This window comes from Rhipicephalus sanguineus, chromosome 1, assembly GCF_013339695.2.
Source record: "Rhipicephalus sanguineus isolate Rsan-2018 chromosome 1, BIME_Rsan_1.4, whole genome shotgun sequence".
In the NCBI taxonomy this organism is placed as follows: Eukaryota; Metazoa; Arthropoda; class Arachnida; order Ixodida; family Ixodidae; genus Rhipicephalus; species Rhipicephalus sanguineus.
This window is the reverse complement of record NC_051176.1, coordinates 241,107,098-241,123,644: the sequence shown is the minus strand read 5'-3', so window position 1 is coordinate 241,123,644 and position 16,547 is coordinate 241,107,098. Positions and strand designations below refer to the sequence as shown.

At 40.0% G+C, this 16,547-nt stretch overlaps 1 protein-coding gene across 5 annotated transcripts in view; it reads right to left on the bottom strand.

Moving 5' to 3' along the window:
- The window catches only part of LOC119375326 (transcription initiation factor TFIID subunit 4), a 93,975-nt gene that overhangs the window by 64,084 nt on the left and 13,344 nt on the right, over positions 1–16,547 (bottom strand). For 3 of the 5 annotated variants that reach the window (XM_037645507.2, XM_037645514.2, XM_037645523.2), the window contains exons 2-3: positions 15,707–15,739; positions 8,785–8,943 (exon numbers count right to left, since the gene is read on the bottom strand). In XM_037645507.2, coding sequence (XP_037501435.1) covers positions 8,785–8,943; positions 15,707–15,739 — 192 coding nt within the window. The remainder of the gene's footprint in view (positions 1–8,784; positions 8,944–15,706; positions 15,740–16,547) is intronic. The other 2 variants (XM_037645517.2, XM_037645527.2) reach the window with 1 other exon arrangement.

Below are 16,547 nucleotides of genomic sequence, written 5' to 3'. Positions count from 1 at the left end.
TTCAGAGTGGTTGCGTACTAGTGACAAAATTACACTGAGAAGTTGTTACACCGTCAGGCTAGTACATACTAGAATGGCCCACTAGTGCTGTAAGTTTTCGCCTACAATTATGTTAATTTCTCGATTATAAAAGTGATGGTGTTGATCATATCGATGTTTCGAATGCTCTCAAGCATTAACCTATTGCTGTACCCGAACTGCTATTTGCCCGTAGTGTTCATTTAAAAAACACAGAAGTGAGGATAAGAATACAGTGCAAGATAACAAAATGAGGAATGTGCTGTTGACAGTACGATGAATGATTTCAATGAATCAGATTCCGATCTACTGTGCAGGCACTGACTTGTCTGCCACCGTGACCTTGTACCTGTTTGAAGCCCCTTTATCACAAAAATTATCAACCGTTCATCTCAAAGTACTTAAAAACTTGAAAGACAGAAGTTACCTACAGGCTAAGATTTTTTGTTTATTTTTAACTTGCTACAACAAAGGTAGCATAAACAACTAACGAAATGTCTCTGCTCCTCCTACAGGCTAACAATTTTTGTTTACTTTTAACTTGCTACAATAAAGGTAGCATAAAAAACTAACAAAATGTCTCCAATCTTTTTTAAAGCTATGCACTCAATGATTTTAGGGCAGCTATAGTATACCTGCAGCAGTATTTACTATCTGCATGACAATTTCAAGGTATGTAAGTACCATACTGAAAAAAACAAAAGAAGGTATCCATAAGCAGACCAGGTACACATACTCAAAGATGCAAAGCACTGTGTTCGTCACCCACGTTTGAACAAACTGAGATTCCAATCTCAGGCTGAATTTTTAGGTTCTATGGCAATTCTACTTTCTTTTTATAGATCCAATGCTAGATCGAACATTCAGTGCTGACAGTAAATGTATATTGGTTAACTTTCTAAAACATAGTGTGCCTCGCTTGGAGAATCTTCTCTGCCAATTTAAAAAGTAACCCTAACCAACTAAAAAAATACAAGAGTTGCCAAATGATGGACAATGTTTCCCAAAGATAATTTGTTATGCTAACATAGAAGCATGAGATGGAAAGAAGCCTTCAGAAAAACAGTGGTGTTAGCACTAGCTTCAAGCAGATTAAATTTAGTCAAAGCAATTAAAAGGTACAGTGCACATGGAATGAGCTGTGTCAATTTAGGGCTAAGTATTGCACGTACTTTCATTTCCAGCATCTTCAGTTCATGTCCCATCATCATAATATTGGCTCATAAACTTACATCAGAGCCAACATCACCTTTAGTGGCCATATTCGTAGCGACATGACGTGGTTACCTCGAGCAATTGTGCATACCAGCTCTTATAATTAATGTTTTGATGCTGCTGTGTTTCTTTCCGTGAGTACTGTACATTACAGTAGTGACTGCCAATGTGCATGGAAAGGTCTGTCAATGTTCTTGTTGTGATTTATTTATTCATTTTAACACGCATATCATTGACCTAAATGTTAACCAACTTTCGAAGCAATGAGCAATAGTAATCCGCAGAAAAAGCTAAATTTGAAGTCTGAAATGCCGTGTGACTTCTCAATCTAGCATTTTCAAACTTACTGCTAGTGGCACTACCGTGATTCAAGAGATGCAGAAGGGCTGTGTGAATATCTGCTGAATGCGCTTCTTGAAAACACAGTACCCGTTGCCTTTGATGATGACATTTGACTGATTTGCCATCATTAAATACCGGTGTTCCTCACTTCCATAAGCGGCATAAATTTTTAGAGGGTGTTCTCTAAACTTAAGGTGGCAAACAGAAAAGGAAGAGGTGGATATTAAGAAAGAAAATATGGGTAGCTAAACATGAGCGTATTATAACATAAATGTTACTTGACTGTAAGTGAAACGCTTCGCTACAGTCTGGACTAAATGCCTCATTCACTTGTACTGGTTTGTTTTTTCATTCCTGTTCCAGATTGATGAATAGACATGTCATTATTCATGCCTGTCACTTCATTCTAACAGTAATACTAAAATGCTAAAAAACAATATATATTTGCAAAAAAATAGGGGTGTGCGAATATTCGAAATTTCGAATATTTTTCGAATAGTGTTTGCTATTCGATTCGATTCGCACTGAAATTTTACTATTCGAACTATTCGAACTTCCAAAAACCAAATACAGTACACGTCCGATTGAAAGTGACCCCTTCAGATTTTCAATATGCTTCACCTCATCACACCCCCATTTTGCGGAAAAGCTGCCTTTCAAGCTCCGTTACGGTCGAACTTAGGCAAGAGACAGTCAACGTCTGACTGGAAGTCGTCCCTAGATTTTCAATATGCTTCACCTACTCACACCCCCGTATTGCGGCAAAGCTGCCTTTCAAGGTCCGTTACGGTCGAACTTAGCCAAGAGACAGTCAACGTCTGTTTGGAAGTGGTCCCTAGATTTTCAATATGCTTCACCTCATCACACCCCCGTATTGCGGCAAAGCTGCCTTTCAAGCTCCGCTACGGTCGCAAATGTATTAACTCAAGAAAACGCTGGTTCCAATATGGAAATGAAAGATGTGGCAGAGTCGGGGGCTCAATTAATGCTGTTTTGGACCTGAAATTTAGTCAGGAAGTCTGAAAAATCGGACGCCGAAGCTTTTTAGCATTCACAATTTCAGATGTTCTTATATATCGACGTCTACGAGGCAGATTTGGAACTCCGGACTTGAAGGGAGCACACCCTTGTCTGCCACATCAGTTGGCCTTCCACAGAAGTTGAAAGAGAAGGAGAGGCTGGGGAAATGGCATCTCTGCCTATCACGTGTAAAGTGTTGTCAGCAACACTTTGGTTGCACCAAATCATGTACATAAATACAATTCGGCCTCTACATTGCCTCATTCTTGATAAGAAAGACAACTATGAAATATGACCCCACCAGCGCTTCATCAAGCTCGCGAAAAGAAACACTTTCATGTTGCTATCTCACAAGAACATACTTAGGGATTCCCTGCAACTTTTTCTGTAATTTCACTTTGAATTATTCGAAAAATTTTTGAGAAATATTTGAAAATTATTCGAAATTATTCGATTCGATTCGCACTCAGTCTTTATTATTCGAATTCGCTTCGCACCCAAAATTTTGCTATCCGCACAGCTCTACAAAAAAAGAAAGAAATGTGTGTTGCTGTGCTTCCTTACATACACTCTCTAATAAAAACTGAAAGTACCCACTTCTGCAATCACACCTAAAAATTTATGCTACATGCGATTGCCACCACAGGCTTGACTTCAGGCCTTTTCTTGTATGTGTGTGCCTATCTTCCCATCACATCATGTCATCTAATCATTGCCACCAAATCTGTTTCTGGGAACAACTGCCAATAATGTTTTGGAAAATTTTTTTTGTAACTGTTTTTCACAGACAACACACTTTATTATTTCCAGTTTTACTCTTGTACCCCTCCTCCCACTGCCTCATCTGAGGCTATAAAGTAAAAGTAAAAAAATACTAGGATAAGAAATTTCTTGAGTGCTTAATGATGACAGAAGTAGAAGTTGAAAGTGTTTCCAGCTAACATGTAAGCTAGAAAATGCACTGCACCCATTAGAACCATCTACAAATGTTAAGCATCGTTTTACATTATACATACAACTACTTCATAAAAAATGCCCTAAAAATACAGCACAAGAAATATTAACTATCTGCAGCACATCTGCCAACATGAGGATCTCGAAATTCGGGAAATTCACAAACCGAAAGGTAGGGGAGACGGTTAAAAAAAAGGCTATCAGAAGTTTTGATTGGTTGTTGCTTGGGGCTGCAGCAACGTCATGTACAGCTCTGAATCATTTCCAGTAAAGTTTTTACAGGTCAGCGATCATACTGGTACTCACAATTATACAATGCTTGGCGTCTGTTAAGGGCCAAAATTGGCTATGTCCCGTGACAGCTAGCAGCCCCTTCTCAACCTTAGTGCGCTTTACTACATGACATCGTTGTATTGCAGCAAAGTTGACTTAAAAATTGTTTTGCAGAGAAAACTAAAAAAAGCAGGATGGCAAATTGAGCTTTAATTCGAAGTGCACTAGAGACAATAACTGTGATGTGTAGCGTCTGAATTCATGACATTCCTTACATGGAAGTTTTGTTGCACCTTGCTCTCATACACATGTGTGGAAATTCTGTAACTGAATTTATAAATGTTCTTCCGTTCAATAAAAACTCAGCTGTGAGTGTAAGTGCTGTCCTGTTCACTTTCCTGGTGCACTTTGAACTAAAAGTCATAAAGATCTAAAATAAACTTTTGTGCATTCGAGACTTCATTTGAATTGGGACATATGTCCTACAGTGCCTAATACAGCAGTTGTATGGTAGGCATGCACTGCAGTGCAGCGGCGGAAGAAAGATTGCTGGTCTATTTAAGTGTCATCGCAACCTCCTCACTTAGATTAAACATAACACACCGAATCATAAATTGTAAAGGCCACAATGTGACAACAGTACTACTGTCAAACTAGCATATATCGAACTCGCAAAAAAAAACACGAAATAGTTCGGTATATCGGATAATTCGATATACAACTTTTAATGAAACTATTGTGCTTGCGATACAAATTTCGGTGCACAAGTTGGCTTCACGGCGCTGCCTCATGACAATATAAAGAAGATGCCTTCACGGCAATGCCCGGTTATTTTATTTATTTATTTATTTATTTATTTATTTACTTATTTATCAATTTTCCGTGGTTTGTTGTTGGAGATGTCGGGTTATATGCAGGAGTGGGCTATACGCAAGAAGATATGGTATCGTATAGCGCCTCAAAACCTTCATGCGCTCGCTCCGCCCCATTCATACTATTCGGGCGCTGGAAGCGTCAAGTCTGCATTAGCTCTAAAGTCAGAGCGTGCTTCTTGGGATACTGCACGCAGCGGCTATGTAGGACCTTTTTCCCCCCAAGTTCGAATGTATTGATTATCGCCAGCTTTGTGTAATACAGCAGGTTTTTCTGTTTTACGGCATCCATCTCGTTACTAAAAGGAGCAAAAAAGCGAACGACAACCTTACGCAGTGGGCCGGGGACGCAACAACCTGATGACATACGGTATAAATAAATTCTACTCGCTTTGCACAGCGTCTTCTTAATCACACCGCTCAGTCTCCTATATGCAAGCGGGAAAATCTCCTTCCGTGAGAAAAAGCCAAATGTTCGTGCTGGGAAAGCCACTTGGGGCGATTCCTGCCTGCTGATGTTCGATATATCAAGTGTTCTGGCTATTTTTGTTAGATGTAGCTGCAGATTTTCCTATGCACTGACGTTAAGGTGGTAGGCCACCTTCAAAAGTCGAATTTTTTTCACGAGGTCGATTTTTAGTTTTTTTGTTTTTTTGTGAACGCCCAAACATTCAAAAATATGTTGCAACAAAAATTATCCTTCTATTATCATTAGTTTGCAAGTTACACCAAGTTTTACATACCCCATGCTTGTTTAGCGAAACCGAAATCACATTGTTTTTTCGTCTATTTTAATGATATTCAAAATACTTTATAAATTTTCTTGTGACTGTTACGTAAGATGATGTCATTAAAAATAACTTTGTGTTTCTAATTGTTTTTAAATCTCTAAAAACGACCACAGGGGGACGCACACCTCATGCAAGCTCTGAAATCTTTCTTTGCGTTTTTTCTCAAAATAAGAATTTGCTCCAAGTCATGTGATGCCAACATTCATAACTTTTTTCTCAGTGTATACTTCGAACTGAAATTTTGTATAATAGTTTACAACGTATATATCTGTGCAATGAACTAGAATAAAAGAAATTGATGAAATATTTTTAAGTTCACAGCCAATTTTGCAAAAAGGTTCTGTCTAAACTGGCTCTTTTTCCCCATCTTTTTGGTTTTTTTAACATTACTTCCTTGATATTTGCTGCATATTATTTATCCTAGTTCATTGTACAGCTCCAACCTCTACTTACACAAATACCAAAGCATTACTGAATTAAGCCAGCCATTAGTCACTTATCACTGCTGGCGTGACTACCACTTTTAAGGCAATTTTTGACAAAGATCACCTCCCAAAAAATAAATAATCAATATTTTGCATTATAAATGGCTCGGTAAGTTATATAAGACATGCTTGTTTTGAAGAAAAAGTTATTTTAATGCCGGCTGCTCCTAAATTTTTTTTTTTTTTTGAGTGGCCTACTACCTTAAAGCATTGCCGTGATCAAAAATAGTTCGATATCAAGGATAATTCAATTTACCCTAGTTCAATACAGTCGGGTTCGACTGTACTTTGATTAAAGGCAGAACTGAAGGCACACTTTCCAATTTTACATCGATAAGGAAAGGAGAGGGTCCCGCGGCACCTCTGGAAAGCTTTTTGGGTTCCTCAAGAGCAAAAGTTTTAGAACCACTGTCCACTGTTATCATTACTTTGTTTTCGTGATGGGTTCTGGCTGTTTTTCGGGAGATTTAACTATGCTCGCATAATCAGGAGGATAGGAGAGAATTTGGGATTTTCCTGAAAATCAGGAGAGTTGGCAGGTATGCAACAGCCGCAGTGCTTGTCGAAAAGTTTCAGTAAGCCCAAATACAGAGACTTGGGGAAAGAAAAATTATACAGGTCCCACAAACTATGAAAACTGATGTTACTGCATGTAGCTAGTTATCCAGAATCATTTGGCATTCTTCAAAGATGGACCGAAGAAACAACAATGGTAGTATAACAGCTACAACATGACAGGTTTTAATTTCAGAGTATTGCCCGACATCTGCATGTGGTGCAGTGCACATCCAAGCTTCCTGCATTAACAAGGAAGAGTACCTAAGTGTTCTTGTTCTGCAAGAGTTTTAATGTAACCGTAAACACAACTATAACACTCTGTCAACTAGTCACTGAACTTTTAAGCTATTTGAACTTTATTGAGACAAGGTTTTTTGCAAGGAGGAGTCTGTTTAACCCTACGAGGGTCAAAGACGTACATGTACATCATCCACTAACAGCCACAAGACTGTCAAAGCCATACATGTACATCATTGCCTGTATGTTTAAAACGCACCCCTTTTTCAATCATTTCTCTTGCTTGGCATGTGCTGTCACAGCTGCGGGAATACATGCAATTTTTTCTTTGCGTCGATGTCTCGCCAGTGTTTTTTTTTTATGCTTTACTACAGCGGTTTGCCGGCTAGTTTCTGTTTCGTTCTTCGGCCGATTCCTGCTTGTTGCGCCCACAAAACTGATGTATTTCCGGTTTAGAATCTTTCAAAGGTGACAGATTGTTGCTCTCTCGTTTATTGCTCCCCAGTACGCGACTACGCCTGTTTCCACGCAGGCGCTGACTGACACGAACGATGCTGCTGTGGTTGCGTTTCTTGTTTCAGGGACTCACAAAAACCGCTTCCATCCCATTGGCGACAAGACGAACGATTATTATAGGTTTCGGACTTGTTTTCGCTTTCCAGACGCGCTCACAGCAACACAGTTTTCTTCAGTGCACTCACTCGCGCAGTTTGCTTTCGCTATGGAAGTGCGCACCAGTTTCTCTGCTGCAAGTGAGTCTAGCGGCAATACCTCCAAATCGCCGTTCGACTGCCAAATCAGAACCTGATTTACTAAATGTCAGCCCGTGATACGAGGAGTTACTCACGAGTTAAGACTCAAGGTGTTGATGAGTGAGCGACACATCAAAAGCGTGTGCGGCGAGGTGATGCTGACTGGATCAAAAGTGACTTTTCTCCCCCTGTGTTTCCATTTAACGCCACTTCATGCACTTATTTTTGTACGTCTGTGAACTATACAGATGTTTAGTATTTCAGCGCACAATTCTTTAACAGTCGTGTGGTTTTTTTTTTTTTAGAATTTTATCTTGCTGTTACTTATGAATAAACCATGTGTATGTAACAACACATCTTTCTGTCACCTTACGGTCGCCAAAAAATTTGAAAATATTTTTCTTAAAAAGATTCGTCTGAAAAATTAAATTCACAAACTTAAAGAATACATATTTCTGGGACGCATTTAGAAAAAAAAATCGACATTCAAAGGGTTAATGTTGTTGCAGCAGAGGTGTCACCTCGTGCCAACCAAATAGCAATTGCTGGCGCAGTGTGTAGCATTTAATTTAAGCACTGGGAAAAATCCAAGAAGTACAAAAAAAGTATACTCCACAAAGGCTGACCTTGAAAGGCTTGTCTATAAACCTCAAAAAGTGAGCCAGCTAATTTCTAGAACTGAGAGGTAAGCATGAACATACAATGGCAATGCAAAAGTTGCGCAACAGTAAAGTCCACAATGGTGAAGATATATAACCAGTGACGATGAGCTTCCACACAGCCTTTCCTTATTACTGGATGAAGACTAACTTTTATGACAAATCAACTTTTCTCCAGGCGAAGGTAAAAAAAAGCAGCACAGAGTAATGTATCATAATGTAAATAAGTCACTTAGTTTCCTTCATTCATAGAAATAGCAAAATCTCACGTGTATTAAAAACTTACCAGCTAAAAAAAATGATATGATGTAAGTGAGGCACATTGCCATGCATCCCATAACAGCTTTCATACAAGGCTAAGCAAACTTCTACAAAATGCACCATATAAAGCAAATGCATAAACATGTTGATAAACATACAGACAAAGACATGCAACCATAACTCAAAAGTGATAGCAGCTTGCACACGAGGCATAAAAACTGAGTTGTGACAGAGTGTATACAGCCCACAGGCACATAGTGGAACAACAAGCACTTATACAATGCTGATATCATTGGGCTGTTTCTACATCTTAGCATGCAGTTATTATGAGCAGCCAAACTACCTACCTGTACAGACTGCAGCCGGTAAGTGGGTGCTCCTGACATAGTAGCAGCGGAAGAGTTTGGTGGCAGGCTGGGTGCCACGTTGACGACTTGCAGTTGCCCATTTTCTGTTTTCACAAGCAGGGTGCCACGCATCATGCCTGGCTGAAGTGTGATAGTGTTCTGCAAGAAGAAGTGTCGTACATGCAAGGAGAATGTCAGTCTAATTAAGATTGTAGCAGGACAACCTGGCCACCAAATGTGTATTTTCTGCACAGAGAAAAATGTGTGCTTATTAAGTGAACACACTTTTTTCCATTACACAGATCGAATACAAATTTTAGAAAACTGCACATACTGTCAAACAGACGCTTCAGACACAAAGGTAGAGCTCGCACTACTGCTTGATAAGGCTAAAAAGCATATAAAAAATGCAAGGATAATTAAACCAGCAACACTCCTAAAGGCACTGCTAAAGCACAAAGTCAAAATTTCTTCAATGTGAGCATTTTTCTTGTAATGTTAAAAATATTTTCTTTTGTGCTTTTTTTTTCAGTTATATTCACACATACCACAGCACTCTAATAAAAAGAGAAGTAAGCGCTAGTATATGGCGCTCTTTAAACACATCTGGCCTTTCCATGTGTTTCCAGTCAACTTAAATGTCTATCAGTTTTTCTGACCAGCTACATCTTTGTTATACTAACACAAGATAGTACAGAAAAACCCTGTTGTTCCCTCAAATACAAGTAAGTCATAAGTAAACAAAAACAAAAGGATTTTGTGAAAGACTTGCAAGGAGCCATACACTTATCGTTTTAACACCAGCAAGACTTGGCGCAAAATTCCGTAGTAATAATTACAATTGTTGGGGTTTTACGACCCAAAACCATGATACAAGGGACACTATAGTGGAGGGCTCCAGAAAATTTGACCTATCTGACGTTCTTTAACGTGCACCTAAATCTAAGTACACAGGCCTTTATTCGATCCCGCGACCTCCAGGTCAGCAGTCGAGCACCGTAACCCCTAGACCACCGCGGCGGGTTGCAAAATTGCATTGTAAAGAACATCAGTCGAAAAAGAACAAATCTTAAGACAGGCATAGAGAACAGCACTATTCAGAAAAGAAACCTTTCCTGAACACATTAAGAATGCATTCAAAGCACATTATACCATAATACGCACCATTGCATCACACTTTTGGGGAAAAGAAAAAAGTTTGTGCGAACAAAACATGTGGGAATAAAGTGCTCATCAAATCCTGATTATATATATATATATATATATATATGAACAAAAAACTATATACTGAACCCCAAAGAAATATCAGAAAATGAACATTAATTTGTATAAAAAACAAAACTATTCATTTACTAACATTGCCGCCGGTGGACCGGCATTCATCTTTGACTCTGATGAAGGTCGGTCTACCAGCCGCAACGTTAGTAAACGATTCATTATGTTCATTAGACGAATGCATGTTCATTTTCTTTTATATATATATATATATATATATATATATATATATATATATATATATATATATATATATATATATATATATAACAATTGCCTGTCACCACGATTTAAAGAAAGAGGCTGCTGCTTTGTACCCCTCAATGAGTGCCTTTTCCTTAATGTTTATATTGACACGCATTCTTGTTTTTCTTTTTATTCTGAACGGCTTTCACTGTTAGAAATCTGACAAGTGTTGCCACTAGGCACACTGCATTCAGGCCATGCCTGAATGCAGTGCACATAAATGCAGTGCATGAATGCAGTGGCACCTTCTCAAGTGTTTGCAAACTGTCCTATAAAATTGTACACATCTTTAATAGCTTGGCTTCTGCGTTCACTATCACAAAGACGTGACAATACTACCCCTTATATAGAGCAAAAAATTTTTTTTTTACCATGTTGCTTTTCACAGTCTCATATGTGGTACAAAGGTTCCTTAATCAGAAAACCGTGATTTAATCGTGACATATTAGCTCACTGATTTAAACTAAAATTGCCAGCTTATTGGTTTGTTCCCCTAATTGCAGAATGCAGGTGAACAAGAGTGCTTGAAATGTGAGAACCTCTATTAAAAACACTGGTTAAATAAGTAAGTTAAAGAAGCAAAAAAGAAATGAACAGATGAACCAGAGCACATTCCAGTCAAAACATGGCTCGACGACTCACTGTGTACAGTTGAAATGAAAGTACATAAAGACTCCAAAAAATATTTTAAGGCCTACTAGTCTGAACAAGTCATGAGCACATCGTTCAAACTAATAGAAATATTAATTGAGTAGCAGTGAGTCAGCTGTAACATTCTGCACTGACCAGTGGCAAGGGTTGTAAAAAAGACGCATATGGGCACCACAAGGGTGCTTGAACCAGAGAGTATCTCTTTAATTAAAATCAAGAGCACACTGACACACAAGAAAGAATACTGAAAAGAAATTCTCAGTGGAACTCTTAAAACTCTGCATTTATGGCCCAATCTCAATCCTTAAAGGACCCATAAACAGGCCGCGACTTTTCTTTTACACCCCCCAAACAAGCTCGGTAATTCGTACAGTAGACCGCGGTGATCACGTTTACCGAATATTACAGCGCTGCGCGCTGCGCGGACCCTTCATTTCGAAAAACAATTCCCGCGCTTCTTTCCTACGCCTCACCAATCCTCCTCGTACGCACAGTGACGCAAACTCGGCGATCGGCGAGTTGACGTAGCACTGAGCTCGTCGATTGGTCTAAACCAGGCCTCAACAAACAGTTGTGAAGTTAACGTCAGTTCCTGTTCCCACCCACCGCTACGAAACTGCGCCTTGTTTTTTGGCCCTTCGGTGATGTGGTTTCGGCCACGCAGTTGTCGCGCGTATATTCCTCGCACTGCATAGCACCTGCACGCACTTCGTCTTCGACATGAGGTGAACCGGTAGCTCGGACGGGTCGCGCTGCTCGCGCGGCAAGCGGTGTTCTCCAGGCTTTTCTTTCGCGCCCCTTCGACGTCTCGGAAAGCAAGCATGCATTCCTGCTGCATTGTGAACTGTCACAAAGGTTTAAAAATAGTGAAGAGCCGAAAACTGCCCGTCAAGTTACGGAGCACGTGCGACAATATAAAGAATAAACAACCAGGAGCCGCAGCAAGCGGAAGTGCATTGCGACTGATCGAGCTCGCCCATGACGTCAATTGTTGACGTCGTGTCACGTTGCCGAAGTGGGCGGAGTCACGACGACGGGCTACGCCTTTCCCTCCATGTGGCGGAGAAGGGTGGTGAGGCCGCACGAAGATTTGAAACCAGCTGAAATGGATGTTCTAACCCCTGTAACTTCCTTATTATAGCACATACTCGCAAAATTCTTGTAGCAGCATGTTCACACAGCAAAAGTGCGCATATTTCTCTTCATTACAATTTTTGGACATCGGGGTTGTTTACTGGCCCTTTAAAATGATATGTAGGTGCTAAAGTTTTCAATGCAGAAGCATACGTGTGCACTGCCTTAGAAGTAGGAATTGTCCAAAATATTTTTTCAAAATATAAGGCCCTCATGAAAAGTAAGTGAAATCATTTTCTGAAAAGCAGTCTTTTGAAGAAAAGGAGAGCACGTATCCTAATTTCCAGCCAACAAGTAGCAGCCCCATATGCAGAATGCAGTCTCCATAATTAATCAGTAATAAACCATAACAAAAGAGCACTTCTTTTCAAGGGCACAAGACATTCAGCAATAATCTCTTGTCATTGTAACATCACTGCACGAAGACAAAAGCATGGCCATGAGACCAAACTTGAATTGATCAGCATCACTAATATGAAATACTGTAGCATTGTTCAATTAGGATAGTTCATTTGTGCACCTTAATGTTGGTCGTATCTTTTCATCCCATGACGTTATACATGCAATTATTTCAGCATCAGTAGTGAGTACTAGAAATAAGCTGTATCAAGTAGTCAGAGAGAGTGACATGTTATGAGAACTGGCTCGTGCCTCTAGTGCACTTCAGATAGGCACCAGCATCCCTGATCAACTGTCATGTGTCATGAGCATCATTCTTTGAATGAGCACTTAAAACTTGTGCTGCAGGGACTATATGCCGCAAGTACCTTAATATCTGGGGTTTAACGTCCCAAAACCACGATATGATTATGAGGGACGCCGTAGTGGAGGGCTCCGGAAATTTTCGACCCCCTGTGATTCTTTAATGTGCGCCTAAATCTAGGTACACGGGCCTCAAACTTTTTCGCCTCCATCGAAAATGCAGCCACCGCGGCCGGAATTCGATCCCGCGACCTTCGGGCCAGCAGTCGAGCGCCATAACCACTAGACCACCGTGGCGGGGCACCGCAAGTACCTTAACCAGATATGTTTTTGCATTGCATTGGTGGGTCTGGTGCCTGTGCTTTACACGTGTTGTGCAACTCTGCTTGTTTGCATACCATTCCCATTCTTTTTAATATGCCAACATCAATAGCCTGCACCTGCACACCTGCTTATAAAGCTCAATTCTCCTAAAGTGAAGTCTTTTACTGGTTAACTATGTGTGCACATTAACAAGAATTAAAAAATAAAAATGAAGACTCACTGCAGGCATCAAATGCTGAAATGGAAGCAGTCAACATGATGCCCTAACAAGTGCTATTTGCACACACCAAAAGCTGACACGAGCTGCAATAACCAAAAGACTGTCACCATGTCTGAGCGACTATGGTGTTCTGTTGAGCATGAGGTAATGGGTTCAATTCCCAGACATGGCAGCCACATTTTGATGAGGGCAAAATACAAAAATGTTTCACTGTTTAGATAGGGGAACATTATAGAATCCAAGTCGGTCAAAATTAGTCCAGGGCTCTGCACTAAAGCGCCTCCTAATTTAGATCACAAAGGCATCAGTGAGATACTACTGCAACTGCAGCACCAAGCAAACATTCACAGGATGACAATTCAAACACACCAAAGTAGGTCACAAGTTCTCGTGCCCACTGCTTAGTACTAGGTGGCACTATACAGCGTGTTCTAAAAAACACATGCTCCAGTGCCCATATTTCAATCAGTTCTCATGTGCATCAACTCTGGCTGTTCAATGTACAAATGCTCTTGGGTTAGCCAGCAACTTTTGAGTCGTCTTTTTCCTCTGACAGGAATGCTGGCAAAATTACTTAACAGCGACACTTGTTTCACATTTCAAAAGATTAGTGCATGCTAATTAATGGTCGCATTGGTCACATATAAAAAAAAATGCTGCAATCAGCTCAGCATACTGCTACAGCACCACCAGTACCTAGCAAGCTGCTACACACCGAAATAAAATTTTGTACCACCAGCAAAGGAAATGTTACTTCACCCTGTGCTGCAAATCAGGCTTACAGAAAAAGTTGAAGGTGCCTACCTTACATTTTTAGTGATCCTAATTGTGTTCATGAAAAATTGCTGAAAATCAAGAGATGTGCAATGGCTGTAAAGGATGTGTGCTCATGCAGTGCATGGTACATTGGGAGTAAGACATGTGTTAACAGAGTAGAAAGTGCGAGCTGGTAGTGGCAATCACTCTTTATGGTTTTGTATACAAGAACAATGATAGCATACTGTCAGTTATCAAATTGTTCCATCCAACTGTTGCAATTACGAAAACAGAGATGCATGAAGGCATAGACATTCACTTAGGTTGTAGTCATGGTGCTACAATATGATAAAAAATATTACCTAAGAGAAAAACTTGCTCTTAATGTGCTTTCCTTTGCAAGCCATAATCATGGCTTTCAAAGAAGCAGGTGATCCTGAAAACAATATCTCAATTCCTAACTTTGAAGCCACAGCGAACATCATTTCAAACACGAGCACTGGGGACACGTGGTGCAATCTGAATGGCAAAACAGCACAGCTGTATTTCTGTGGCAATAGAAAGATACAAAGAATATCGTTATGCCTGACGAGCTTATATGGAATAAAAGCCTTTTGCAGGCAAACAAATACAGATATGAACACTGCAGTAGTGCTTGGTTTGTGCCAAAAGCACATTTTCTTTATCTCGTTTCACAATCAAAATGAGATAAAGAAACTAGTCAATGACGAAAGTGAATGTGAACTAACATTGACAAATGCCAAGGCTATAATTCAGCACTACTCTGTGCTGATACAGCAAAAAAGGCTGGCCTGCTCGCTGAATTAGGATGCACAACTTCTTGAGTACTTAGACATTTCCTATTCATTCAAAGCAGTACCGCTATCCTTACTGCATTACCTACACAAAGCACGTAAATGAGCATTCCCATTAAGAGATTGTCAATCAATCGATGGGGCAAATATTTTACGGAATGTGTTTCACATCAGCAAAGGCCCATCAAGAAGTTCTCATCTATGCAAATGCACAAGTCTGCAATGCCTTTCAATATGGCTGCAAGAAACTTGTGCAGAAAAGCTCACAATGAGGTTAATGGCGTGAAACCTGTAAGTTGCGCTGAAGTGCTCAGTGCACTCGTAAGAACTTGATTACACAGATGTACATATTTCTTTAATAAGGCCTCTTTTTCCAAAAATAAGAATATATATATATATATATATATATATATATATAAGACCATGTATCTACCAGATGACAGAAGAAGCATTAACCTGGTGCTTCCCAGTACAGTGCAGCAGTGCAAGGCACCCTTAATGACACGCATATTTGTGCATCTGGTCCTGCATATGCACTTACTACTATTTTTTGTGCACAACAGCAAGATAAATGGCAAGCTGGCATCAGTTTGCTTGCATTGTGCACATGCTTAAATGAACCAAAAGCAAGAATGTATGCCAATTGAGTGGCCAAGGTCAAGAAAAGTTTCACTGTGAAATGTAGGATTTCACTGCAAAGGTAAAATGCCAGCTTTCCTGGTGGCCTTGGCCGTGCAAAGTGCAGTGCAAAGTGAAGAGTGATACCAAAATCCCCAGGCCAGTGCTAGCTTATACTCACGTCATGTTCAGGAGGCCTATGGTAGCGGTATCTCTGCAGAGACAAGTTGCACACTCTACATTACAACAATGGAAGGTGTTCAAAGAAGTGAGGTCTCTAAACAAAGGCCCATACACCTTAAAAATTTGGCTAAATATATGAGGAGTACAAATACCTAAAACACATGAAAACTTAGCACAGGTGCCAAATGATAATGCCTCACAGAATTTACCAAAACCCATCTGCAAAGCCTACGCTAAATGACAAGTCAAGAATGCAATAACTCCCCAAAAAAGCATGATGTGCCTGTCCATCATCCTCATGCACTTCACAAAATATGTTCCCTTACAGACATGATCACAAAGAAGCATCCAAGCAGCAATGAGCATACTGCATTACAGGTGTGGGACTATAGACGACTTGCAGCACAGATGAGTAGTTTGAGAAGAGTTTATGAAGAATTCTTATGCCCCCCCCCTGAAAGAAGTTCCCTGACAAACAGGTCTACACACTATGCGGGTGGTTATGCAGCCAATGAGGTTACACCAGGAAAGTTGAATGACCTGCTTCATTGCCTAACCGACATGGCTATCACTCCCACTTCAACAACAAAGGCGCAATGATGAGTTTCATGACATGGCAGCACAAGGCAAAACCAAAAATGTGGATACAAAAGACAAGAACAGGAAGGTAGAAGCAGATGAAGTATTCGGTGATGCATACATACATGTAACCTTTGAAAGGTTGCTACATTCTTGACCAGTCATTGACTATACTGCAAGATGGTACTGTGGAGTCTCTTTCCTTACATGATATCCAAATATGCTTCCTGGACTGTATGTCTTCATATGTGACAACAGTG